The sequence below is a fragment of the Microplitis mediator genome, chromosome 10, assembly GCF_029852145.1.
Source record: "Microplitis mediator isolate UGA2020A chromosome 10, iyMicMedi2.1, whole genome shotgun sequence".
In the NCBI taxonomy this organism is placed as follows: Eukaryota; Metazoa; Arthropoda; class Insecta; order Hymenoptera; family Braconidae; genus Microplitis; species Microplitis mediator.
The window spans coordinates 539,595-561,480 of record NC_079978.1 but is presented as its reverse complement, the minus strand read 5'-3'; the positions used below and the strand labels follow the sequence as shown (position 1 = coordinate 561,480).

At 32.5% G+C, this 21,886-nt stretch overlaps 12 protein-coding genes across 16 annotated transcripts; 5 read left to right on the top strand and 7 right to left on the bottom strand.

Moving 5' to 3' along the window:
• Window positions 1–89: 89 nt before the first annotated feature.
• On the bottom strand, window positions 90–1,488 carry LOC130675495 (transcription elongation factor, mitochondrial). Its single transcript, XM_057481233.1, has 3 exons — window positions 1,348–1,488; window positions 901–1,284; window positions 90–825 (listed from the first exon to the last, which is right to left on the bottom strand). The coding sequence occupies exons 1-3, from the start codon at window positions 1,390–1,392 to the stop codon at window positions 193–195; spliced, it is 1,062 nt and encodes a 353-aa protein (XP_057337216.1). The 5' UTR covers window positions 1,393–1,488; the 3' UTR covers window positions 90–192.
• Window positions 1,489–1,554: 66 nt separating this feature from the next.
• Window positions 1,555–2,601, bottom strand: LOC130675510 (uncharacterized). The gene is made up of 3 exons (XM_057481252.1): window positions 2,444–2,601; window positions 2,037–2,371; window positions 1,555–1,833 (listed from the first exon to the last, which is right to left on the bottom strand). Exons 1-3 carry the CDS (start codon window positions 2,492–2,494, stop codon window positions 1,773–1,775), a joined length of 447 nt encoding a protein of 148 aa, XP_057337235.1. The 5' UTR covers window positions 2,495–2,601; the 3' UTR covers window positions 1,555–1,772.
• Window positions 2,602–2,623: 22 nt separating this feature from the next.
• On the bottom strand, window positions 2,624–3,663 carry LOC130675506 (26S proteasome non-ATPase regulatory subunit 9). The gene is made up of 4 exons (XM_057481249.1): window positions 3,522–3,663; window positions 3,292–3,391; window positions 3,014–3,216; window positions 2,624–2,945 (listed from the first exon to the last, which is right to left on the bottom strand). The coding sequence occupies exons 1-4, from the start codon at window positions 3,630–3,632 to the stop codon at window positions 2,715–2,717; spliced, it is 645 nt and encodes a 214-aa protein (XP_057337232.1). The 5' UTR covers window positions 3,633–3,663; the 3' UTR covers window positions 2,624–2,714.
• Window positions 3,664–3,727: 64 nt separating this feature from the next.
• Window positions 3,728–4,881, top strand: LOC130675499 (surfeit locus protein 1). The gene has a single exon (XM_057481238.1). It carries the CDS (start codon window positions 3,922–3,924, stop codon window positions 4,843–4,845), a length of 924 nt encoding a protein of 307 aa, XP_057337221.1. The 5' UTR covers window positions 3,728–3,921; the 3' UTR covers window positions 4,846–4,881.
• A 9-nt stretch (window positions 4,882–4,890) lies between these two features.
• Window positions 4,891–8,724, bottom strand: LOC130675483 (tetratricopeptide repeat protein 30A). Its single transcript, XM_057481214.1, has 7 exons — window positions 8,534–8,724; window positions 8,409–8,474; window positions 7,865–8,339; window positions 7,609–7,773; window positions 7,267–7,535; window positions 5,581–5,988; window positions 4,891–5,505 (listed from the first exon to the last, which is right to left on the bottom strand). Exons 1-7 carry the CDS (start codon window positions 8,597–8,599, stop codon window positions 4,981–4,983), a joined length of 1,974 nt encoding a protein of 657 aa, XP_057337197.1. The 5' UTR covers window positions 8,600–8,724; the 3' UTR covers window positions 4,891–4,980.
• LOC130675502 (zinc finger CCHC domain-containing protein 17-like) lies at window positions 6,066–7,267 on the top strand. Its single transcript, XM_057481245.1, has 2 exons — window positions 6,066–6,319; window positions 6,505–7,267. The coding sequence occupies exons 1-2, from the start codon at window positions 6,203–6,205 to the stop codon at window positions 7,150–7,152; spliced, it is 765 nt and encodes a 254-aa protein (XP_057337228.1). The 5' UTR covers window positions 6,066–6,202; the 3' UTR covers window positions 7,153–7,267.
• Window positions 8,725–8,797: 73 nt separating the features above from the next.
• On the top strand, window positions 8,798–10,542 carry LOC130675496 (uncharacterized). Its single transcript, XM_057481234.1, has 2 exons — window positions 8,798–9,106; window positions 9,564–10,542. The coding sequence occupies exons 1-2, from the start codon at window positions 8,963–8,965 to the stop codon at window positions 10,368–10,370; spliced, it is 951 nt and encodes a 316-aa protein (XP_057337217.1). The 5' UTR covers window positions 8,798–8,962; the 3' UTR covers window positions 10,371–10,542.
• Window positions 10,543–10,618: 76 nt separating this feature from the next.
• Window positions 10,619–11,550, bottom strand: LOC130675508 (sterile alpha motif domain-containing protein 15-like). The gene is made up of 4 exons (XM_057481250.1): window positions 11,430–11,550; window positions 11,217–11,352; window positions 11,062–11,157; window positions 10,619–10,986 (listed from the first exon to the last, which is right to left on the bottom strand). The coding sequence occupies exons 1-4, from the start codon at window positions 11,489–11,491 to the stop codon at window positions 10,672–10,674; spliced, it is 609 nt and encodes a 202-aa protein (XP_057337233.1). The 5' UTR covers window positions 11,492–11,550; the 3' UTR covers window positions 10,619–10,671.
• Window positions 11,551–11,568: 18 nt separating this feature from the next.
• On the top strand, window positions 11,569–13,164 carry LOC130675494 (RAB6A-GEF complex partner protein 2). The gene is made up of 4 exons (XM_057481232.1): window positions 11,569–11,836; window positions 11,910–12,136; window positions 12,213–12,362; window positions 12,453–13,164. Exons 1-4 carry the CDS (start codon window positions 11,715–11,717, stop codon window positions 13,094–13,096), a joined length of 1,143 nt encoding a protein of 380 aa, XP_057337215.1. The 5' UTR covers window positions 11,569–11,714; the 3' UTR covers window positions 13,097–13,164.
• A 22-nt stretch (window positions 13,165–13,186) lies between these two features.
• LOC130675500 (uncharacterized) lies at window positions 13,187–15,659 on the bottom strand. Of its 2 annotated transcripts, none has more exons than XM_057481239.1 (3): window positions 15,520–15,659; window positions 15,052–15,445; window positions 13,187–13,719 (listed from the first exon to the last, which is right to left on the bottom strand). In XM_057481239.1, the coding sequence occupies exons 1-3, from the start codon at window positions 15,559–15,561 to the stop codon at window positions 13,319–13,321; spliced, it is 837 nt and encodes a 278-aa protein (XP_057337222.1). In that variant the 5' UTR covers window positions 15,562–15,659; the 3' UTR covers window positions 13,187–13,318. The 2 variants fall into 2 exon arrangements, with proteins under 2 accessions (XP_057337222.1, XP_057337223.1); XM_057481240.1 differs by having other exon boundaries at window positions 13,188–13,719; window positions 15,070–15,445.
• Window positions 15,660–16,417: 758 nt separating this feature from the next.
• On the bottom strand, window positions 16,418–18,286 carry LOC130675492 (vasopressin V1a receptor-like). Of its 2 annotated transcripts, XM_057481228.1 has the most exons (7): window positions 17,807–18,286; window positions 17,647–17,712; window positions 17,388–17,512; window positions 17,229–17,323; window positions 16,858–17,156; window positions 16,640–16,786; window positions 16,418–16,573 (listed from the first exon to the last, which is right to left on the bottom strand). In XM_057481228.1, exons 1-7 carry the CDS (start codon window positions 17,901–17,903, stop codon window positions 16,425–16,427), a joined length of 978 nt encoding a protein of 325 aa, XP_057337211.1. In that variant the 5' UTR covers window positions 17,904–18,286; the 3' UTR covers window positions 16,418–16,424. The 2 variants fall into 2 exon arrangements, with proteins under 2 accessions (XP_057337211.1, XP_057337210.1); XM_057481227.1 differs by having other exon boundaries at window positions 17,388–17,595; window positions 17,647–18,278.
• Window positions 18,287–19,208: 922 nt separating this feature from the next.
• On the top strand, window positions 19,209–21,543 carry LOC130675501 (actin maturation protease). Of its 3 annotated transcripts, none has more exons than XM_057481241.1 (4): window positions 19,209–19,366; window positions 20,252–20,688; window positions 20,805–21,137; window positions 21,216–21,543. In XM_057481241.1, the coding sequence occupies exons 2-4, from the start codon at window positions 20,459–20,461 to the stop codon at window positions 21,415–21,417; spliced, it is 765 nt and encodes a 254-aa protein (XP_057337224.1). In that variant the 5' UTR covers window positions 19,209–19,366; window positions 20,252–20,458; the 3' UTR covers window positions 21,418–21,543. The 3 variants fall into 3 exon arrangements, with proteins under 3 accessions (XP_057337224.1, XP_057337227.1, XP_057337226.1); XM_057481244.1 differs by lacking the exon at window positions 19,209–19,366 and adding an exon at window positions 19,697–19,845; XM_057481243.1 differs by lacking the exon at window positions 19,209–19,366 and adding an exon at window positions 19,950–20,141.
• The last annotated feature ends 343 nt before the right edge of the window (window positions 21,544–21,886 follow it).

Below are 21,886 nucleotides of genomic sequence, written 5' to 3'. Positions count from 1 at the left end.
GAAGAATAATAAATATCTAATAATTTTAAAAAAATAGATAGTGTAATCAAAGTTAATATATAAAATAAATAAATGAATGGACCTGGACCTGTATTTTATAAATTTATTTAATTACCTTATAATTAATATTTAATTAATTACAAATATTATTTACAGTATTTAAATTTTTAAATTTAAAAATTTCCGTTCTAATTAATTTTGTCCGGCTTTGGGCTCAGCATCGTCATAAATTATGTCAGCAAAAGCAAAAGTAATCAGCAAAGCTGAGTGAAGCTGTTCCCTATACTTGTAGTCGTATGATTTGTAATCAATTATCACCTTTGAATTGACTGTAATTTCGGGGAAGTTCAAAATTTTGTTATGAATGTTGCCTTCCAAAATATCTTTGATGAGAGATTCCGAGGACATTATATCGTTAGCGACAGTCAAGTTGAACCGTTTGGCTGAAGAAAGAGGTGCCAGCGTGTAAAAATTATTTATTTTCCGGTTATCAATAGCAGTGCTGTCATTGCTGGCATTCAATAGCCGCCGCGTACCCAAGATGCTGACAATGGTTGCAATGACTTGCTGGCGCTGGACATGATACTGATAAGCGCCAGCTTTTAATTTGCTCATCATTGCGTAGGGTTCAGCTTCCATAACATAAGCATCTGCATAAGGTATTTTATCTATTATACTAATTATCAAATTAAGCAAAGGAATCAAATTTGATTTCGGTGGACTTTCATATGTCTCGCATTCCCACTGAATCAATTCTCTATCATCAAGTGCCGCCCAACTTATCATGTTTCCCCAGATTCTTATTCCCACGATGGTTTTGATACTCTGTAAAATTGTACTGTCGTTTGTGAATTTAAATAAATTATTTTAAAAGTATAAATAAGAATTATAAAAACATACTTGTCTAGTAAGTTTATCTATTGCGGGCATAGTCGTACATTTAGAAGGTCCAGTTGATTTAATCATCACTCTTCTTTTACCACCGTCCAATATTGACCTGCATAATTTTATCAACAAAGGCACATCTTGGATGACAAGTATTTCATTGAACGTCTCAAATTTCCCATATTTTTCTTTGTAGGCCATAAGTCTTTTTAATTCGGATTTTTTAATATCATACTTATCAAAATCTGTCTCTGTGCACTTGTTTATTGTTGCGACAATCAATGATTCCTCATCTTCACTGAAACCTTTGGATTTTTTAATGATTGTGCTCTCCTTCAGGACCACAGACTCTGCGAGTCTACGAGCTGATTTGTGGAACTCAAATCTTGATAAATGAGTCTGAAAATTTTTGAATTCAAAATTTTTATGTCTCCAATAAAATATAAATGTAAAAATAAATACCGGTTCGATTGTAGTTCTCAGTGTCCTTGCTATTGTTGACCACATATTTGAATTTTTAAAAATTAATGACAGCTGTCATTTAATTTAAAAAAAAGTTTTTTACTACCTAATTAAACTAACTTGCATTAAAATACTCAGTATTATTGATAGTACAGAAAATAAGCATGCATATAACCAAGAAAATGTGATGAACAAAAATAAAAATAATTTAGTTTGCACAGTAACCAATTTTATTTATTTGAATTTATAATAAAATTAAATTTTACAGTTGTCTATTAACTACATTCAGTATTTTAATTTATTTATCATTTTAATTATCGTGTAATCGAAATTTTTAAATACATAATTTCGGTGGTTTTTTATTTTAATTTTAAATGCCGCAGCAGATCGAGTATCGATTGTCATATCACGCAAGCGGGAGATTTTTAAACGGAATCAAAGTAACGCGGGATCATAACTGGACGTCGCTGTTGAGATGGAGAATTTCTAAAAAATATTAATTAATATATGAGATATTTTTGATACTTCTAGTAACAGAAGTCTGATAAAATTAATTTAATTTTAAATTATTAGATATTTTAATAAATTTAAAAAGTATTGTAATCAATTTTTGAATTTTCTCTATTAATTGCAGTCATATTTATTTTTTATTAGACAATTATATGAATTAAATATGAGTTAATAAATACCTTGGAGGCCAGTAAGTAATTTCAGAAACGATTTCTTTGTTGAGATGCTGAGGAGGAATCAAATCACGCTGTTGTTGTTTGACATTCAATTGATTGTCACTGACAGTGCCATTGACATTTGACTTATTTTCCGGCTGGTGATTATCAACTGGAGATGATGGTAATGGCAATAATTCCTCGGGTAATTTCAAGCTTTTTTCAGACTGCCATAAATTAATTAGAGCTTCAGATTGATAGTAAGGTTGCACAGCGTAAACAAGAGTCCATGGTGTAATAACTTTGGGTTCCTGATCTTCTGCATGACAGTTGAGTCCTAGCAGGAAAAATCCTAGCAACTATTAAAAGTAATTTATTATTACAACAATTAAAATAAATTTTTGGTTGATAAATTTAACTACAAGACTTACGAAGATCATTTGTGAGATCATTTTGTTTTGCACTGATTTTATTGTCAGCATTTATAGTCTATTTATAGTCTCTCTCAGAAGAGTAAAAGCTTATGGAAGATAAAACGTATCGTTTTTCAAATTGACGGCATTGATAATTAAGGATTAGATCGATTGTAGGAATATTAAAAAAAATATATGTAAGGTACAAGAATTATTAATTTATTAAAACTATAATAGATAATATGGATCAATAATAAGATTGGTATTTAAAAAATAAATATTAGTATCTTTATCTCTCCACTGCTTCCAGAGGTATGACATTACATCCCAGCAATCCTTTGCCAGCCCAGGGTCGAGGTGTCAGAGTTAGAACAACCACTTTCATGTCGACACGTTTGACCTTCACCATAATCTCCTTATAGCGGCTCTGTTCCACAAGATCTCCGATGTCTTTCAGAGATCTGAAGTTCTGGGCATTTATTGATCCAAATTCCATCACAAGATCATTCAAAGCAATACCCTAGAATATTAATTTTCAGTCAGAAAACATGATATCAAATTTTTAAAAAAAGTATTGAAATAAATTACCGCTTGCTCAGCAGGTGACCCAGAAGACACGAGATTAACTCGAAGGAAAGGTTCCATCGGCAATTCATCGTCATCTTGAATGTTTCCTGATGCTGTCATTTGGCTGGCAGCAGATTCTTCACCACCTTTGCCTGCCAGTGAATGCACTTTCATCAAACCAGCTTCGATTCTTCTCATAAGAGTCTTGTGGTCATTCTGGAGACCTGGTAAAATTTATAAAAAATGAATACCGATCAATAGAAAACTTACAAGACCATTTGAAAAAGGGGTTATCTTACATATTATTGCACTTCGAGCCTGTCGGACTTGATAGACGTCCACGTCAGCTCGAGGATAATCTTGATCATCCACCAAAGGATCATTCATACCCACACGGTTCTAAAAAAATTCATTTCATTATTTTTTTATCCCGCAAAAAACATACAAGTCACCTAGAGAAACTACAGACAGCCAAATAAACCATTTGAATAAATGAAGTTGATTCAAAATTCAAATTTACAAGACTTACATTCTCTAAAACATTCTTCAGCTCCAATAGTTTCATTTCCAGAGCATCTTTTTCTTTGATGAGATCCAATACATTTTTTTTCGCATCTTCCAGCTCCATGTCGACCACCATTTTTATTGTTTTTATTTTCGCATTTCACGTTTCTCTTTACTAGGATTTTTTTTCTCCCTCCAGATGGACAGTCAGCAGCTGATACATCAGGGCCGTATTTGTTCTAATGAACGACAAAATAAATTTGTTTCATCACTTAAAATTTTTTTTTTAGTCCAAAAAAAAATGATAATTTAATTTTAAAAAAAATATTGAAGCAGGTAAATATTGGCAGCAATTAAAAAGTAATTAATAAGTATTAATTAATCAAAGTGTCATTGAGGTTATGGTACCAGAGTGTTGATAAAAAATGAGTTTACTATCACTTACATCCCGGGTTCTTAGAAGAAAAAGTAATTTAATAAGCATACGTTGTATGAATGAAAATAAATTAGAACGTCCTGACTTAAGATTCTCTAAAACGAAACCAAAGTCACGTGTTTTTGATAGAGGCTTAAGTGAAAATGAATATGATCAACACAACAAACCACCAGGTCCAATGAAATACATATTATTGGGAGCACCAATAATTACATTCATTCTTGGCACTTGGCAAGTGGAGAGACGTAAATGGAAACTGAAATTGATAGAAGATTTAAAAAAGAGGACAACTGCGGATCCGATACCTCTACCAGAAGATCTGCACGAGCTTGCAGAATTGGAGTACTGCCCGATAAAAGTAAAAGGACAATTTCTGTATGACAAAGAGTTCACAATAGGCCCCAGGAGTCTGATAGTCGACGGTTCTGGAACATCAGAAAAAGGAGGCGGTGGTGGTTTGATCGGTGGAAGCGGAGCGCGAACTGGATATTGGATAATTACTCCATTTAAATTAGAAGACCGTGATCTTACGATTCTAGTCAATCGCGGATGGATACCCAAGAAGCTGGAAAAGATGCCCGTTAATAAACTGGGACGTGTTCCTGGTACTGTTGAGATAACGGGACTGCTGAGACTGAATGAAGAACGAGCTCCGTTTATGCCGAAAAATAAACCTGCTAGTAATTTGTGGTTCCATCGAGACCTCGTGGCCATGGCAGAGTCTGCTGATGCTGACCCAATATTCATGGACTTGGTTGTGGGAGATGGTGTACGTGGTGGTCCAATTGCTGGACAGACGCGTGTCCACATGAGAAATGAACATCTGAGTTACATTATCACCTGGTACTCATTGTCATTGATAACATCATGGTTCTGGATTAGATTGTACATACAAAAATTACCACTTTTGTAATTACGTAAATAAATTATAAGTTACTTACAATATATTAATTTATTTTATTTTTAATTACTACTCTATGCTATAATAATTACAGTCATGATAAATTAAATTTGTCATTTTTTAAAATAAATAATTAATTAATTAAGATTAAGACATTTGTATTTTCAGAAACAACGCTTTCAAAAATCGCGCTTCATATGTGACAGTATGTTTCGCATCAGGAATCAACGGGAGTTCATTGATGTCATATGGCTGGTCAATTATCGTCGAGACATCTTTACCATACGCTTCACAGTGCTCAAGAAATTGAATACATTCTTGGATGGTCGAGTCTTTTAGGACAACGAGCTGCTTGGCCAGCTGTTCAAGAAGCGAAAGGAAACATCTCTTGGCATAGAACCAGGTGTCAGTGCCTAATTTTTTGTTGTAAGGCTCCAGACTCTTCATCACTCTCGATATTCCAAACTCGTAGTTGCCTTTGGCACAGTAGAGTGTACCAATCACCATATTAACGATACACAAATGGAATAATTTTTTGTCTTGCTCTTCAAAGGCAACTGTTTCTTCTTCTTTTTCGATTTTTTTCATCAGCTCCTCGGCCTCGGCATTCTGCGTCGTCATTATGTAGCTCACGCACAAGTTCGCAAGAACTATCGCGCTCACATCTAGGATCTGGAACCGTTAAAATAAAATAATTAAAGCGACAGATAAATAATTAAGTAAAGTAAGAAGTATTTTGAAATTTACGCTGTCATATTTCTTTTTGACAATCGGCTCATAAAAACCGGTGGCTTCTTTGAATTTATTTTCCTGCATAAAAAGAGTGTGGGCGACATTCAGTCTCCAGACGTCGTGGTCATTACAGAAGTCAGCGCTCATGCGAAATATTTTTTCAACCTGGACATAGTTCTCTAGGTCCCAGTAAATTTTAGCCTGTGACATTAAAACAGGAATGTAACGTTCTAACGTTTCGTCGTAATCATTGACAGTTTTTTTGACAGCATTGTCGTCGTGATTGAGTCGCGCTTCCTGGACTTGCTTTGCTAATTTTCTCAGAGTCTCGCAATGTTTGTTAGCAAGATCATCTAGTTTCCTGTAAGCTTCTTCTGGCGCCGTCTGCTGAGTTATTAAAGCGTCCAAGAAATCGTACAGATACTGAAATAATAAATTTTTAAATTTAAATTCCAAGTTTTTTTTTTTATTTTTAAATGTAGAGAAATTTTTTTATACGGCCCTGAAACTGACGTTTGTTTTTTTTTCTCTAACCTTAAATCTGCGATGTTTTGATCGATTTTTATTGTAAATGTGATAAAAAATTACAGAATATGATTGTTGTAAATTAAAAAAAAAATTTAATTATTATTTCAAAATGACACGCTGTGAAATAAATGAAATATTTCGCGGTAAAATTGCAGCAGTACAAAATTATGGAGCTTTTGTCGAAATTCCTGGATGTAAACAACAAGGATTAGTACATAAATCACAGGTACTTGTACTAATTATCATATTTTGTTAATAATAATTTATCTTGTTAAAAAATTATGTTTTAATTTCAAAATTTTTGAAATGCGCATTTTTTTTAAATTTTATTTTTTGAATTATTTACTGTATTTATTTGAATTTAAAATTTGCCTGACGTCTGCTACATTCACTCTCATTTTAAATTAATAGGTGAGTTCAACGTGGGTTGATGATGTGTCAGAAGTATTAAAACGCGGGGAACCTGTGTGGTGTAAAATAATATCAATTGGTGATGATGGAAAAATCGGATTATCAATGAAATTTGTCAATCAGGGCAATGGTGCTGATTTGGATCCAAATGGAGTAGAACAGCAACGCGATGAGCAGAAAAAAAAACCGTTTCCGCAACAGAGGAAAGCTATTGAACTTGAAGCTGTTTTGAATTCAATATGCAAGAGATGTAAATTAAAGGGTCATTTCGAGCATGATTGTTTTTCATCACTCGATGGTAAAAAGTATGACTTGATACCGGAGATTGAAGATGATCCGCCTGTAGAGGCTCAGCAGACGCCGGTACCGCAGCAATTACCTGACGAGGACAAATTACTGAAAGCTGACAAGAAATCAAAACCCAAAAAGTTGAAGAAGAAAAAAAGTAAAAAAAAACGGTCGGTTAGCAGCAGCTCGGATGACAGTTCTTATGAAGAGGAAAAAAAGCATAAGAAGAAAAAGAAGAAACACTCGAAGCAGAAGAAGAGAAAACACAGTGAGAGTTCTAGCGATGATTCGAGTGATGACGTTCATCGTGAAAAACATTCGAAGAAATGTAAACACTCTAGGTCTAAGCATTCTGATTAATTTAAAATTTTTATAATTTGTAATCTTAAGATTTGCGATACGATAATTTGTATCGTATATATTTAATTAATAATAAATAAGTGCATTTACTTTATAAAGTTTTTTAATACTTACCGGAGTCAGGTACTTGTAAGTCAAGTGAACATTTTCTGCTAGGACATCAGCTGCTAGATCGTAGTATTGAAACTTGCAGTACAGCAGAAGTAAATTAGCAAACGTCTCAGGCGGGAATGGGTTTTGCTGGAGCAAAAATTGTAGTTTTTCGAATCCTTCGTTTGGTTTAGTGTCCATGTTAATTAGCGCCTGGTTGTGTAATGTCACAGCATCCAGTTCTTCTTCTGATCTAGGTGGCATGTCCGTGAGAGCCTCTTTGGCTGCGTCGTCTACAATAATTATTATTAATCTTTCATAGAATATTTATTTAAAATTCAATTATTCAACGAAAATGTTTTTTACAATTTTTCAGTTGATATTCTATAGCCGCTTTTAAATTAAAAGCTTCAGTCAAAGCAGTCTCGTGTAAAGTCAACGTGTTACCAACACTCCGGACTTCAATTCCTTCAGTCGTTACTCCGACACTCAGCTCTGGATGTTCTCTAATTCCCTGCTCAATAATGTCCGCTGTAATTTTTTTAAAAATCTTTACTATCAATCAAATCTTTCTAAAAAAAATATTATCAATTATTAATTAATTTAACTGCAATATAATTACCGATGTGTTTCAAAGATGCTGAATATTCTCTCAACTTATAATAACACAGAGCGACATTGTAAGACAAGTGCGGTTTGAATCCCGCAATCTGTAGCGCGCTCAGAAATTTTTTCAGTGCTTTTTCATACTGCTCCTCTTTGTACAAAAGACACCCTAAATTTATTTCCGTATCAATGTCATCAGCAGGACACTGGTCAATAAGATTTTTCACAGCGATAATGTCTTCTTGCCCATACTTAATAGCCGCTTGTAACTTTTTAACTTGAGTGTCTAAATTCGACTGGTTAGCAATCGTCAGGCACACGTTCCATGCCTCTTGGAACAAGCAAGCTTGATGAAGTGATTGTGCATAATAAAGCTTGTAAAGTTTTTCATCTGGACACAAGTGCACTAGTTTTTCATAACAATCAGCCGCGGCGATGAAATCTTGGGTGTAAAAGTAACAATGGGCCAGTAATGACAGGCATGGTCTTGACTGAAAGTTAAATCCAGTGATAAATTACATGCGCAAATTAATTATAATAAAAATAAGCAAGAAATTTACGTCAGGGTGAGACGCCAGGAGATCTGTCAGTACATGAATGCTGTCAGTATATCGTTGCTCTTTGATCTGAAAAAATAATAATCAATTAAATTTATTCATCTGTCAATTAATAATTAATTACGTACCATAGTGTAAATAATTTTAGTATATTCTCCATCTCGTATATGAATACTTTGTATGAAACCTGTCATTATGTCATGTATGTTTTATAAATATATGAAGAAGCATCAAACGGACAATGACAAACTGTTCCACGTGCTATGTTATGTCAGTTTTTAAACGGTTACCATGACAACCGCAGTAGGCCATTGAATCAGCTGATTTCTATTGAAGAGTAGGGATTTAATGGTTTCCTAGAAAGAGGGTACGTCAGTGCTGCGTTGAATTAACAGCTAGATAATGGAGCAGACAAGCACAAGCTCAAACAAGTCTGACAGTTGATCTTCTAGTCGCACTTTGTGTCAGTGGAATTTTTTAAATATTCAAAATAAATTTATTGCAATAATTTACAACAACAATTATTTTAAAAGTATATTTATTTTTAATAAAAAAAAATGGATGTGAACGTCAGTGAAGTGACAACTTGTCGAGTCACCAATTTCATTGATAACAAACTTATTATTTTGTGTGCCAAGTGGACTGAAGATAATCTTGACTTGAATGTTATAAGAAACGATGATTTCCCGCTCGCAGGACAGGTAAATAGTTTAAATAATAAATTTATTTTTTTTTTACTTATTTTTTGTAGTTACTAATTTAGTTGTCAATTGTGCGGTTTTTAAAAATTTTAAATCTCCATTTGTCCTTGAAGTTTTTAAAAAATATACCTGCTGGTATTTTTCATGCTAAATTACTCTGAAGGTTGAATATTTAGTATTGTAGTCTTGTAATCCCAAGTGTACTTAGTGATGTTTACTAAACATTGTCTGGTTTAGTCTACGGATTTTCCCGCACTTAATTTTACAGCTTTTTCTACTTTTCGGTTGCTACCTTTTACTACTTCACAGAATTTACTACCTGGCTGCTGTATACTGATTTTTCTACTTAAAATTTGTAGACATATATATTTAGTACTTTTATTAATGGGATTTATTATTTTAAATATGAAAATTTATAAAACTATTTATTATATTAATTTAAATATTTAAATTGTAGATTTCAAAGGCAAAACTTGCGGAACCTGCAGAGACATATCAAAAAACAGCAGAAGAATATTTACAGGAAATAAAACATGAACTTGCTGGCAAGGATAATGAAGTAAAGTTTTCATTAAAAAATGATGTACTGACTTGGAAAAAGAGAGTGTGGAACAGAGGGTTGATAAAATGTGAGCCATTTAATGATATAATATTATTTTCACGTCTCGTACACAGTATTTTAGTGAGCAAATCTACTGTAGAAGAGAGTGAAGTAAAATATAAAGAAGAAAATGAAAATTTGAAACGAAAAATCAGTGACATGGACGCGGCGATGATCAAAATGACGTGTTTGAAAAACACGATGGAGAGCGCGCTGTGTAGAAAATTTTTATTTATTTTAAAAAGTAAAAAAGACTTGATAAGAAATTTGAAAGATGAAATAAAAGAATTATCTAAAGCCGACTCTGCGTATGATAAATCTACTGATGTTAGTGACAATGAAAGTGAGGATGAGGATAAAATGGAATCGATTTATCCGAGTAAAAGAATGAGGAGAGACAATTCTAGTCAGAAAATGTTGGAAAAGGTTTCAGTGGAAATGGAAACAGGAAGCGATGAATCAAAAGAAGACACGATGTTTAATGAAATTGCTAAAAAAATAGAGCGGGAAAATTCAATTTTTCAATTTGATGAAAACGAATATAAAGATGCGACTAATGGCAATGATAGTGATGATTCAGATATTAATTTGAAATACGAGGACTCACAGACGGTGGTTGAACCAAAGAATGATACGCAACAAGATTTATTTTCCTCGCAATAATTTACCAAATTTATAAATTTTTATTTTAGTGTGCAATCTTAGAGCACTTTTTTAAGTGACAGTCTTTTAAAATTATAAATAAATTATGTTTATCATTAGAATATTTTAATTACACAAAAGTTTATAATCAAATTAGTTATATAAGCCATGATATTTTTTAATTAATTGACAATCGAGTATATGTATTTTAATTATATTGACTTCTTATATATTTATGTATACTTATATAAATTTTTTTATTTGTATAGAGGAAAGAAACTTTAAATATATTTTATATACTTTTATTAAAGTAATTTGAAGTCTAAATATTTTTATTCAAACGTCTTGGGAATTCAATTTTTTCGTAGACATTTTTCCTTTTCCTCAGTGCAACGCAACTGTATGGAAATTTACAGGGCTTTGAAAAATTTTCGCCATCATAATCATAAGCTTTTGTGTCATCAAGTATTCCTATTTTTTTAAAGTAATCAGTCCTAGTTGTCGATAAATGAATACGTCCGATAGAAGTTTTATATTCCAAGAACATCGTCAACGGATATCTCGCCGGCAGACAGATACTTCTGCCCCAAGAGGGTTTTTCAACTTGGAAAAGTTCTCGAATAGCTTTAGAAATTTTCTGTGCCCATTAACAAAATTAATTAAACTATCATACATATTATATATAATTAATTAATCATAATATTTTAATTACTTTGATATCTTCGAAATCATAAATTCCAATTTTCGGTAAACGCGCCTCCAAAAGAAATAATTTTCTCCCATTGATTAAATTTCTGACAAAACAATCCTGTAAAATAATTAAAATTATTCCAATTAATCAAAATTGATATCAATAATTACTATTACTTTGTACTGCGGTAATTTTATATCATTAATAATCCAATCTTCAACATCTTGGATGCTCCAGTCCCAGCATTCTGGCATCGGCAAATTATTGACAACATCTCCAGCAATTTTTTTCAGTGAAAAAGGTTTAGATTGACTGGAAAATTGTGTAAAGCTCTAATTAATTACTTAATTAATATTTCTATAAATAAATAGCAATTATTTTCTTGTTACTCTGGTAATTTATTGAAATTATCACTTAGTGATTTATCGAGGTCAATAATTTTTTGTGTCATTTTCAAATGAATTTTAAATAATCGGGTCCTAAAGATGGAGCTGTCAGTTGATTCCCAAACTTGACGTCTGCAACTGATGATGCAGATGCTGGTGTTGGTCAAAATGTACAGAACGTCAGGTTTTATTTATAAACAAAATAAGTATTATAAATAATTTGTAAAAACTGTAAAATGATGATTGTAAATAAATAATTTATAATTATAATTAAATTAACCAGCAGCGATGATTGAAGTCATTGGAAAGTTATTAAAAGGGCCAGTATATTTTTCAGGTGAGGTTATTGAATGTTATGTTACATTTAGTAACCCACTTAATCCAAATCATCAAAAATCCCAGAGCCACAGGTACGATATTCAATTATTTATGATATTAATTATTAATTACTATTAATTATTTATGGTAAAATTTATTTTTCAGTGATGTCTTTGAAGGATTGGCTTGGGCGAGTGCTCAACTCCACTGTCAGTGTTCAGCTAATGACAAAATTGTTATAACTGATAAAATAATTTCAAACCGTACATCAGCAATAAATGCTGATACTGCATTCGTACCATGGCAAAAAGACAATGGCCATGCTGTGGTAAATACAAAACCCAAGATTTTATTTTGTGACTTAAGATTATCACCTGGAGAAAGCAAAACATGTGAGTTTTTATTATTAATCTGGATAATCAAGTTTGGATATCAATATATGGCATTTTTATTTTGAATTCCTGATAGATATTTATAGAGAAACAATTCCAAGTGACGCGCCACCTTCTTATCGTGGTCAAGCAGTTAAATATTCTTATAAAATAACCGTTGGTACTCAACGAGTTAATTCACCAATTAAATTGCTCAGAATTCCTTTCAGAGTCTTATCTCTAAGTGGTAAATATTTATTTATTTACATACGTATTTTAATTTCAAGGTCAGTTGAGGATTTAATTGTATGTTTGTTTTTTTTAAAATTAATTTCAGAGTTACCAGAAGTCGCAATATGCAATGACAGCGTTGATCTGAGTCCCAACAACCCGTTTATGGAAACCCAAGAGCGCGAGAACCCGCTGGAAATGTCACTGCAAACTCTACAAAATTTAACAGCCCGCCGAAGTCCGAATTTTTACAACATCACCAACGGACGCGGACGAGTTGTACGGTTTTGTTTGTTCAAAAACTCTTATAAACTAGGCGAGGACATCGTCGGGACCTTTGATTTCTCCAACGCAACGGTATCCTGCGTCCAAGTTTCAGTTGCCCTCCAGTCCGAGGAACTCGTCGCCGACGAGTACAAACGCGGCAAGGGAAATAACTCGCGTATGAGTTACAATAAACATCACGAAGTTTGTCTAGGGTTAAAATACTCGCAACTGGTGCTGCCGATTCCGCTGCACGTTACCCCGGATTTTTTTACGGACTTGGTGACACTTAAGTGGCGACTGCACTTTGAATTTGTGACGACGACGAAAGTAATTGACATGCCGATGGCGAATACAATTGATTGGCAGGCACCGTCGAGTCTTGATGTCGAAACGATGGTTTGGGATCTTCCTCTTCATATTTATCCGTCAATTACTCCGTCGAGTGCGTCAACACAACAGACCAAATACAATATTGTTATATAATATAAAATATTAATATTAAATATTTAATAGATCGCTGTTATGAAAAATCAAAAATACTAAATAAAAAAGTTATATTATTTTTTTATACATAATTTGGTATTTAAACTGTCGTAATCTATTGATCCATAGTTATTATACATATATATTTATAATTTATTATTTATTATTTACTATTTATTATGATTGGGGTAAAATTTATTATTTAAGATTAATTTTAAGTAATTACAAGTGTTGGTTGTAGCGATATTGTTCCTCAGACTCGGAACCGAGTCGTCGTGGGGGAGGTAGAACAGGCGGTGGTGGTACAAAAGGTCCGTGATAGTCGTACCGGTAGTAAGCCAATGACTCCCATCGGGGTGGATGTTGGACGTCGTACGAACTTGTCGGCGATGGATTAACATAATAATTAGCCACGTCCGAATTACACGGTACGTAAGGATACTGAGGCTCCAGCAGACTTTGCAAGTGTCTTATATAAGTTATCGCATGCCTCAATGACTCGATCTTGGATAATTTTTTTCCTGGTGGCTTACAAATCGGCAATTTTGATCTCAGTAATTCGAATGCGCGGTTCATATCGCGCATTCGCGTACGCTCACGGTCACATGCTGATTTTTTGTAATCTGAAATATAGATTATATATATATTTATTATTAAATGTAATTAATATTCATTTGTAATTATTACTAATTAATTATTCATTAATTCATTTATTTATTGGTTTTTAGTGATAAGTAGTTTTAAAAGTAAGGAAACGTGAAGTTGTTATGAGAAAAAAAAAACAGTTGACGTTCACGATATACTGATTGATTAATTCAATTTTTATATTGACAATTTAAATTAATTTTTTGATATATTTAATAAATAAAAAAGTTGTGGCTTGAGAATTTCAAGTTATGATAATAATTATTATTTATTATTATTTTATTTAAAATGGACAAGACGAAGATGCACAGAAGTCGCAAAGGAACGCAATTAAATGACGCTCATTATTTTCGACGACCGCTTCCTCATGCTCGGAAACGTATGACGATGATGAAAATTTTTCCAACGTTATCTGATCAAAAAAAATCAGTAGACTCCTCAGCGAATAATAACTCGAAAAAGAAGAAACGCTTCAATAATTTAGATATCGAGCAACCCTCGACTGAAATAACTCTGGTGTCTTATGACGATCGGAGTGGAAGTGATCAATCTTCTGCTTGCGTAAGTCGTCATGATATTCCAACGAATCTACATGACGGAGATATTAATCATCATGTGGAATTAGATAAGGACACAAATCAACAGGAAGTAATTAGTGAATCACCGCCAAAAATAGAAGTTTTGAAAGATAATTCTTCGGTTGGAACCATCAAGTCGGAGATGAGTAAGGAAGTGATGACAGTAATGTTTGAAGAAAATTCTATAGTCGAAGTTGAAGTTAAAAATGACGACAAAGTCGCGGCAGAGGTTGAAGTGGAAGCGGAAACCAAAGCGGAAGTGAAAAATTTTGAACGAAAGGTAGTAGAAAAAAAAGTTGAAGAGAAGAAAGAGATTAAAAAACCAGAAGAATATTTTATGAGTGTGAATAGTGAAGAGAAATTGAAGGAAGACGATAATAATAAGAGCTGGTGGAAAGTGATCATTGATTTCTTTGGATCCCTCGTGGGAAGACGAGATGCTGGTCATGATAAAGGATTCAAGAAAAATGATAATATGCGGGAACTAAGCAAAACTATAACACTGGTCACCGCGAAACCGGGGAATCCAAATATTTATCAAGCTTACGTATCAGCCCTGGGCGGTAATAAAGACAATTATCGAATGAAACGCGAATTACGGATACAGAAAATGAAAAAAAATCAACATTATCATTCGGATAAAGAATTGAAGAACCGTAAAATAAGTAGTCCACTTTAATTATGAAAAAAAAACGCAAATAATTTATCAGGATAAAAAATAAATTCATATACCTGTGAAATTATTACTACCTTTCTCAGATTGAGCAGATTCACGTTGTACAGATTTTATTTTAGTTTGGTGCAAAATTTCAAGATGCGAATGCGAACCAGCAGTCTCCGGTTCCGGAACTCTGATTACCAGGACACCATCCCCCGAAGTACTCGATCGTTCACTCATTGAGTCATCGTGCCAGCGTCTTCTTAGCGATTGCCGACGCATGAAAGCCGCCTCTTTCGCAGAATTAAACGGCGGCTCTTCTTTTATCCTCAAATTCTGATGCTCAAGATTGCTGGAAGACGACTCCTGATCGTCATTAACCTGATGCGATTTCTTCACCATCTTGTCTAAATCCAACAGTACCGGAGATCTTCGCGGAAACTCTTCGTCATTGCTATCATTCTCCGACTGTAAATCAATCACAAATTACTCATAAATATTATCGTAAAAAATTTAAATAAAATTTTGAATATAAAAATTACCTTGTAACCAGATTGACTATTGCTCTTATCATTATCCTCCATTATTAGCAATATGATTAATGAGTTTATTATTAATTGTAGCGAAACTTTGGGTTACTTTGTACAGATGGAAAATTCTAGCAAGTGATGTTATAATTTTGAAGACGACCCGAAACGTCTCATCGAAGATGTCACGTGTGACTACGAGGAACGCAGTTTGTCTTCAGATAAAATGTGGATCGGAGGCAGACAGTCGTTATTAATGTTAATTTTATCCGTTTGTTAAGTATTCAGGTGTTCATGCCAGAGGTTCTCATATATTAGCCGTCATAATCCGTCGGTTTCATCGATTGTTTGTTCGTTTATCAAAATACAGTATCGGGACCACTAATGCATGTGCCCTTTTTGAACCATCTTTCCGCCCGCTCTTAATCTCATTAGCACATTTTTATGGACATCTGCTTCTAGATCAACTAAACCCCCATAATTTTCAGTACTTATTGTGTTGATCCGCATATTAGCTGAGGTATCAAGTAAAAATAATAATTATCGGTGTATTAAATTATTAAAAATACAGTAAAGACGTTGCGTGTAAAGCATCCCTGGCGGGCAACGCATTAGCATAAGTATGTGTGGTGGTGGGACTCGTCATCGAGATCGGAATAAAAGTTGTAATACAAACATTGCAGACAATAAGAGCTCTTTTCTATTTGGTCTTGAATAGAAATACTAATGAAGCGAAACTGAGTCGTCTTATTATAATACACATAATAGTGAAAGTGCACCGTACTATCGTACTAATAAATATACTTAATAATAATCTATTTGAATAATCGATTCTAGCTTTGAATTAAAAAAATACAAAATTTTTTATTTTATTTAATTATTAAATTGATAATTTTTTTTTTTATTAGAACTGTAAATTACTAAGATTGTCTTCGAGTTAATATGAAATCGGTCGAACGTTCTTGATATGTTTGCCGATGATACATTGATCCAGCAAAACGAAACATCGTTACTATTATTGATGACTTTGTTGAACTACCATTTGAATTAACATAAGACGTATCGATATCTACATTACAATAATAATTATTATTAATTTTACCATTATTAATTAGTAAACACAAAATATATGTACCATAATTTATCACATTCTGCCTGCAAAGCATTTTCTTTAGATAATTTGATAAAATAATACGAAGCTCGCGATTAAATCCCAAGTAGATCCAGGGATTTACGCAGCTAGTGAGGCTGCTCATGAGTGTGAGAATCGTGAAAGCTGGCCCTGTTTAAATAAAAATACTAATTATTTATCAGCGGTATTTTGTTTGTCATTGAGAGATAAAAAATGGGAACCATTGATGAAAGACGAATTTGCCGCTTGTGGATCCCACGTTGCCCAGAGTTGGCATCCAATAAACGGACTACTCGTAATAACGTAAAGACTAACAACAGTAATCATTTGTTTAACTGTTTTTATCTTCGCACGTGATATCAATGGCTGGCGGTTTTTGTTACTAAAGTTAATTTTCTTGGCATTGTTTACGTGATCAAACCGATCACTTATCTCTGTATTTCTTCTTATGTTTGCGCAAATACTTGCGTATGTATAAAGAAGAACTAGAAAGGGTAATAGAAAAACGGTAATACTGTACCTAAAAAAAAAAAAATTATTAATTACAATATTTTTTAATGACTAAATTAAAATTAAGTAGAAAAAAAATTACCAGGTAACGTAAATTCGTTCTCCATAGGGCAGAGTAAAAGAAGCCCAGCAGTCCCAGACACCGGGAGAAATTTCTTGATAAGAAAAAACAATCACCTAAAATAATTATTCTTAATAGTAATTGTAGTTTTGTATATAAATTATTAAATTAAAAATCTACCTGAGGAATACAGAGGACAAATGATAAACTCCAAGCACCATAAACCATTACCCTTGACTTCAATGATGAAGTACGACAATAATTAAAGGGGTAACAGATTGCCTGATACCGATCGATGGCCGTCGCTGTCAACACGTAAGAGCTCAGGTAATTTCCGAATGGTTGTAAAAATTTAATTATTTTACACAAACCAGATCCGCCCTGAAATCTATTTGTATTAATTTGCCAGTAGAAAAAATATTTTGTAAAAATAAATTACCTGAATGTGATGTCCCAGGCGAGCTGGGGCAGAACGTTGAAGATCCCGGTGATAAAATCCGCGATACTGAGATGAAGCATAAAGAAGTACATGCGAGTTAGTTTACGCTGGCGACCATGATAACGACGCAGGTAAAGCGCGAAGAAAATAAAACAATTACCGATTATTGTGATGATGAGATTTATTACGAGCACGGCTATTTCCCAAGTCGCAAGATTTTCGTCTCTGGTATCTGGTTGAGTTGAGTTATCCATCATCACTCTACTTTAGTTTATACTTTTACTTAATATTTCACGATGTTTACTTTTTTAAACCACATACTCTATTTATGCGTAAAGTTAGAGGGCAAGATTTGAATATTCATCATCTTGTGGGTTCAATTCACTTCCAATAATAATTTTGAATGCAAACAATCGCCTCTAGTGGTGATTACTCAGTAGAATTGACTATTATTATTATTGACATTAGATCACAAAAATCTATAAAATTATAATTACTATTGATTAAAAGTTAAAAATTTATAAGAATTACAGCGAAAATTATTCATGCAGATTTTCCTGTGAGAAAATTTTGTATGATCAACTCTCAGGGAAACTGAATAGACAACTGAGAACTGGGAACTTCTTTAGACTTTATTAGTTGACTTGAAGTAATCATAATAATGATTGACATATAGAAGGCAGTTTCAAGATCTTGTCGATTCCTGGTCTGAAAAAAATCAAAATTACAGACCAGTTAATTGGCTTGGCAACACATATATCTATGATTATTATTATATTTAACATACATGAATATCATTAAGTTTTTACACTACTTTTTTCATCCATTACTATCGATATTGTGATTTAATGTGATGAAAAGTGATACGATCGCTGTTGATCTTCGATCCATAATCAGTGATGGTTTAGCATCGACAGACGCAGAGCAAAAAAATTTGCCATTGATGGCTATTTAAACACAAGCTGCTGGTTATCAATGAGCAGCTCGTATGTTATTGATCTTGACAGATTCAAGATCCAAGATCTAGGCTTGCTCCATAATGGTAATTGATTCCAAGTGAATACTCAATTGTATAAAAATAATTGGTCATGTTTATTTCTGGACAAAAAAAATGGTGATAATTTACATCAAGACTCTTTTGCTATCGTCAGTAAATTACAGATAATTCGCTGCGATGTTATTTATACAATTCCTGACGTATTGTTTTGTAAAGTTTTTTATTGTTGCTGAGGTAAAAGACCCAATTGTTGACACTATTTTTAAATTTTCAAACTTGATAATTATTTTAAAAATTCATACCAGACTTTTCAAAGTTTTTTATAAAGAAAAAATTAACTGTCAGCTGCTATTATCATAAAAAATGAATTAATTATTAATATTTCATAAATTAAATAATTATAGTGATTGATATATTTTTTTAGTGTCAATAATTATGACTTTTACTTTTATTTGCAACAACAAAATTTGAATATTCATGCATAATTTTATTCGTCGTGAAATTACTGACCGAGTTTTAAATAATTCGAGAACCAGCATCTAGATGTCAGGATAATGAAATTATTTCTGGATCCTCAAGTCATATGTCCAGAACGTCAAACTTGAATTATTATTATCATTCTATTGTTTGACGTTAAAAGTCTCATACTTTTTTTTCTCCATTAAATTATACGGAGTTGTCAATAATTTTCGAAATTATTTAAAAATCTTCTTGACATGTGAGGTAATTTTTCAAATATTTAAATATCTGTAATAAATTTTAAAAAAATTAAATGGCAGTTCCATCTTGACTTCGGTTCATTTGACACTTGTACTTTTAATAATTAAATAACAATAATTTAATTGTCAGACATCAATAATTAGTACATAAAAATTAGACTGATTTTAATTAGTCGTAAAAAAAATAATAATTAATAAAATTAATTTAAATTTTTATTTAGCATTCAAATAAAATTCAATAAACCGCGCCCCTAAAAAAATGCCTGGTAAATTTTAAGCAAGTGTTGTACATACACTTGTAAAAAAAATATAAATTGCAATTACAAGTAATGTCAGTGTCTGTCAGTGTGTATTGGTGACGTACAATTGATTAAATTATCACAATTAACATTTAAATTCACAGGAAATAAAAGTTTTTAAATTGAAATTGTTATAAATATCGGCATTAATTATTTATATTTTCAATGAAATAAAATAATTGAGGTACAGAAAAAATAATTTAGTTAATTTGGGCTTGTCCTCAAAAATAAAAGTAATCATTGATAATTTTTTTTACGTCAATGATCCGTCATTTCTAGAACTGCCCGAGAAATTATATAATCTTCGATAGCTCATGAGCAATAACACTTAAATTTAATTAAAATAATAAAGTAAGATCTAATTAAATGTCAAGATATATGGCAATAAAATAATAAAGTCTATAAAAAAAAAAAATATAAGTGCTATTGAGGATTTAAATGAACTCCCGAGCGGTCAAAATGGACGATTAATTTATTGGAGTAAATAATCATTTTTTTTATCTGATAATTTACGTTTACTTGTAATTAAATTATAATTATTAATTTATTATTTATTTTTATTATTATTTTAAGTGTTTGTTAATTTACAGATTATTGGAGCAATGCCACTCGTAAACCAACGGAATAATAATAATTATTATTTTATGAGAGCAAAGTTCAGCAGTAGTTAAATATATATAAAAATGTGCCTGAGTTATTGAGAAAATAAAATATACCAAAAGTTTGTGTCGAGCTAAAAATATATATAAATACTCAAGAATAATTCTAAGAAAATTTAAGAATAGAATCATTGATTAATGTACAATACGATGCCCGCTCCTCCAGCACCGATAGCAAGTCCCCAGCAGCCTCCGGGTTGTAAGAAAAAAACAGAAACTAATGAATCAGAAAATTTACCACCTTGGGCTAAAATAACTCTAACGTCATCTGAGGCTGAGATTGAAAAGTTGATTGCCAGACACGCATTAAAGGATGCCGAAGTCACGTATTTTTCTCAAGTCGAGCCGATTCTGCAGGACGGACCGCAGTAAGTCAATATTTTTATGTTAATTGCTAAGAATTAAGTCTATTTGGAGAATTTGTTTATAATTAAGACTGATAGTAAGTGCACATAAGATAAATAATGTGTATTTATTTATACAGATGCGGACTGGTTGCTCTGGCAATGGCATCCCAAGAATACACCAAGCCAGTGTCTGTAACTCAGCTATTAGCAGAAGCACGTGTGCGTGGTTTTACTCAGCACGGCGAGGTTTATAGTGTTGACTTTATGGGAACATTAGCCGCTGAATATTTACCAGACCATCGGCCAGATGTACTTGTCGATTTACAAACATGTCCTGATACCCTGACTCACGCATTAGCACACGGAGCTATGGTGCTTATTCCATATGACTCTGATTTTAATCATGCGCCGTGTTTGAAGAGAGGACATAAAGCTCATTGGGCTCTTCTAGTTGGCTTGATATCTTCTCGGTGAGTATTTTTCAAAAAATTAATTATTTATTTATTTATTTATTTGTATTGACGGTGATGATAAATTTAAAATTGCAGACAAGGCTATTATGTACTCGCAAGACACGGCAAGTCACGGCATTTAGCTTGCTGGCCCTTGAGAGATTTAATTGAGAGTAATGGGAATTTAGAGGAAGAAGGCACCGCAAGGCATGCGGGTGGTTACGTAATTCCGAAAGGAGGTGTAGGTGGACAAAGAGGCCTCCGCGGTCGTGCTCTGGCTCTACATCCGTATGTATGAAACAATGTTAATATGATGCGTCATACAAGTGCTCGTTATCATCGTGGGAAATAAATCTCGACGCATCGGTAGTGAGTAGCCATCATTGAAATCTGTAATTTTGCTTCAACTACGATAAAAACAAAATTAAAACAAACCAAATAACATTGAAGAAATATAAGAAGAGATATTTAATTATTGTAATACTAATTGTCATTTCTTAATAACAAGAAATGAATTTTATGTACTTTTTCTCTCACTATTTAATATTTAATGTCTTTATGTATATAAATTTGATGTAACGAGATTTATCGAGCTTGTGCAATTTTGAATGAGCGTACTTCGCTTTAATTTTTATTATTTTATTTATATATTTATTGATTGATGCATTTGTTATTTTAAAAAATGGATTATTATTTTATTTACATTTATCTTTTTAATTATATACTAAATGTTATGTTGGTTTTTTTATTTGACAATCGCGAATTCA

Excerpts from the sequence above, each read along its gene's own strand:
- LOC130675495 (XM_057481233.1), bottom strand. The coding sequence starts at position 1,392 with ATGTGGTCAACAATAGCAAGGACACTGAGAACTACAATCGAACCG. Across the intron at positions 1,285-1,347 it reads TGAGAACTACAATCGAACCG|ACTCATTTATCAAGATTTGA; the intron begins GTATTTATTTTT and ends AAAAATTTTCAG. Across the intron at positions 826-900 it reads TAGATAAACTTACTAGACAA|AGTATCAAAACCATCGTGGG; the intron begins GTATGTTTTTAT and ends ACAATTTTACAG.
- LOC130675510 (XM_057481252.1), bottom strand. The coding sequence starts at position 2,494 with ATGCTGACAATAAAATCAGTGCAAAACAAAATGATCTCACAAATGATC. Across the intron at positions 2,372-2,443 it reads TGATCTCACAAATGATCTTC|TTGCTAGGATTTTTCCTGCT; the intron begins GTAAGTCTTGTA and ends TACTTTTAATAG. Across the intron at positions 1,834-2,036 it reads ATTACTTACTGGCCTCCAAG|AAATTCTCCATCTCAACAGC; the intron begins GTATTTATTAAC and ends AATATTTTTTAG.
- LOC130675506 (XM_057481249.1), bottom strand. The coding sequence starts at position 3,632 with ATGGTGGTCGACATGGAGCTGGAAGATGCGAAAAAAAATGTATTGGAT. Across the intron at positions 3,392-3,521 it reads TGAAGAATGTTTTAGAGAAT|AACCGTGTGGGTATGAATGA; the intron begins GTAAGTCTTGTA and ends GAATTTTTTTAG. Across the intron at positions 3,217-3,291 it reads GGCTCGAAGTGCAATAATAT|GTCTCCAGAATGACCACAAG; the intron begins GTAAGATAACCC and ends AAATTTTACCAG.
- LOC130675499 (XM_057481238.1), top strand. The coding sequence starts at position 3,922 with ATGAGTTTACTATCACTTACATCCCGGGTTCTTAGAAGAAAAAGTAAT.
- LOC130675502 (XM_057481245.1), top strand. The coding sequence starts at position 6,203 with ATGACACGCTGTGAAATAAATGAAATATTTCGCGGTAAAATTGCAGCA. Across the intron at positions 6,320-6,504 it reads GATTAGTACATAAATCACAG|GTGAGTTCAACGTGGGTTGA; the intron begins GTACTTGTACTA and ends TTAAATTAATAG.
- LOC130675483 (XM_057481214.1), bottom strand. The coding sequence starts at position 8,599 with ATGACAGGTTTCATACAAAGTATTCATATACGAGATGGAGAATATACT. Across the intron at positions 8,475-8,533 it reads CTAAAATTATTTACACTATG|ATCAAAGAGCAACGATATAC; the intron begins GTACGTAATTAA and ends TTATTTTTTCAG. Across the intron at positions 7,536-7,608 it reads AGAATATCAACTGAAAAATT|ACGACGCAGCCAAAGAGGCT; the intron begins GTAAAAAACATT and ends TAATTATTGTAG.
- LOC130675496 (XM_057481234.1), top strand. The coding sequence starts at position 8,963 with ATGGATGTGAACGTCAGTGAAGTGACAACTTGTCGAGTCACCAATTTC. Across the intron at positions 9,107-9,563 it reads ATTTCCCGCTCGCAGGACAG|ATTTCAAAGGCAAAACTTGC; the intron begins GTAAATAGTTTA and ends TTTAAATTGTAG.
- LOC130675508 (XM_057481250.1), bottom strand. The coding sequence starts at position 11,491 with ATGACACAAAAAATTATTGACCTCGATAAATCACTAAGTGATAATTTC. Across the intron at positions 11,353-11,429 it reads AATTTCAATAAATTACCAGA|TCAATCTAAACCTTTTTCAC; the intron begins GTAACAAGAAAA and ends ACAATTTTCCAG. Across the intron at positions 10,987-11,061 it reads ATGATTTCGAAGATATCAAA|AAAATTTCTAAAGCTATTCG; the intron begins GTAATTAAAATA and ends TAATGGGCACAG.
- LOC130675494 (XM_057481232.1), top strand. The coding sequence starts at position 11,715 with ATGATTGAAGTCATTGGAAAGTTATTAAAAGGGCCAGTATATTTTTCA. Across the intron at positions 12,137-12,212 it reads ACCTGGAGAAAGCAAAACAT|ATATTTATAGAGAAACAATT; the intron begins GTGAGTTTTTAT and ends AATTCCTGATAG. Across the intron at positions 12,363-12,452 it reads CAGAGTCTTATCTCTAAGTG|AGTTACCAGAAGTCGCAATA; the intron begins GTAAATATTTAT and ends AATTAATTTCAG.
- LOC130675500 (XM_057481239.1), bottom strand. The coding sequence starts at position 15,561 with ATGGAGGATAATGATAAGAGCAATAGTCAATCTGGTTACAAG. Across the intron at positions 15,446-15,519 it reads ATAGTCAATCTGGTTACAAG|TCGGAGAATGATAGCAATGA; the intron begins GTAATTTTTATA and ends ATTGATTTACAG. Across the intron at positions 13,720-15,051 it reads AGGTAGTAATAATTTCACAG|ATTACAAAAAATCAGCATGT; the intron begins GTATATGAATTT and ends TCTATATTTCAG.
- LOC130675492 (XM_057481227.1), bottom strand. The coding sequence starts at position 17,903 with ATGATGGATAACTCAACTCAACCAGATACCAGAGACGAAAATCTTGCG. Across the intron at positions 17,324-17,387 it reads TTGTCCTCTGTATTCCTCAG|GTGATTGTTTTTTCTTATCA; the intron begins GTAGATTTTTAA and ends TAATTATTTTAG. Across the intron at positions 17,157-17,228 it reads GAACGAATTTACGTTACCTG|GTACAGTATTACCGTTTTTC; the intron begins GTAATTTTTTTT and ends TTTTTTTTTTAG.
- LOC130675501 (XM_057481241.1), top strand. The coding sequence starts at position 20,459 with ATGTACAATACGATGCCCGCTCCTCCAGCACCGATAGCAAGTCCCCAG. Across the intron at positions 20,689-20,804 it reads ATTCTGCAGGACGGACCGCA|ATGCGGACTGGTTGCTCTGG; the intron begins GTAAGTCAATAT and ends TTATTTATACAG. Across the intron at positions 21,138-21,215 it reads GTTGGCTTGATATCTTCTCG|ACAAGGCTATTATGTACTCG; the intron begins GTGAGTATTTTT and ends TTAAAATTGCAG.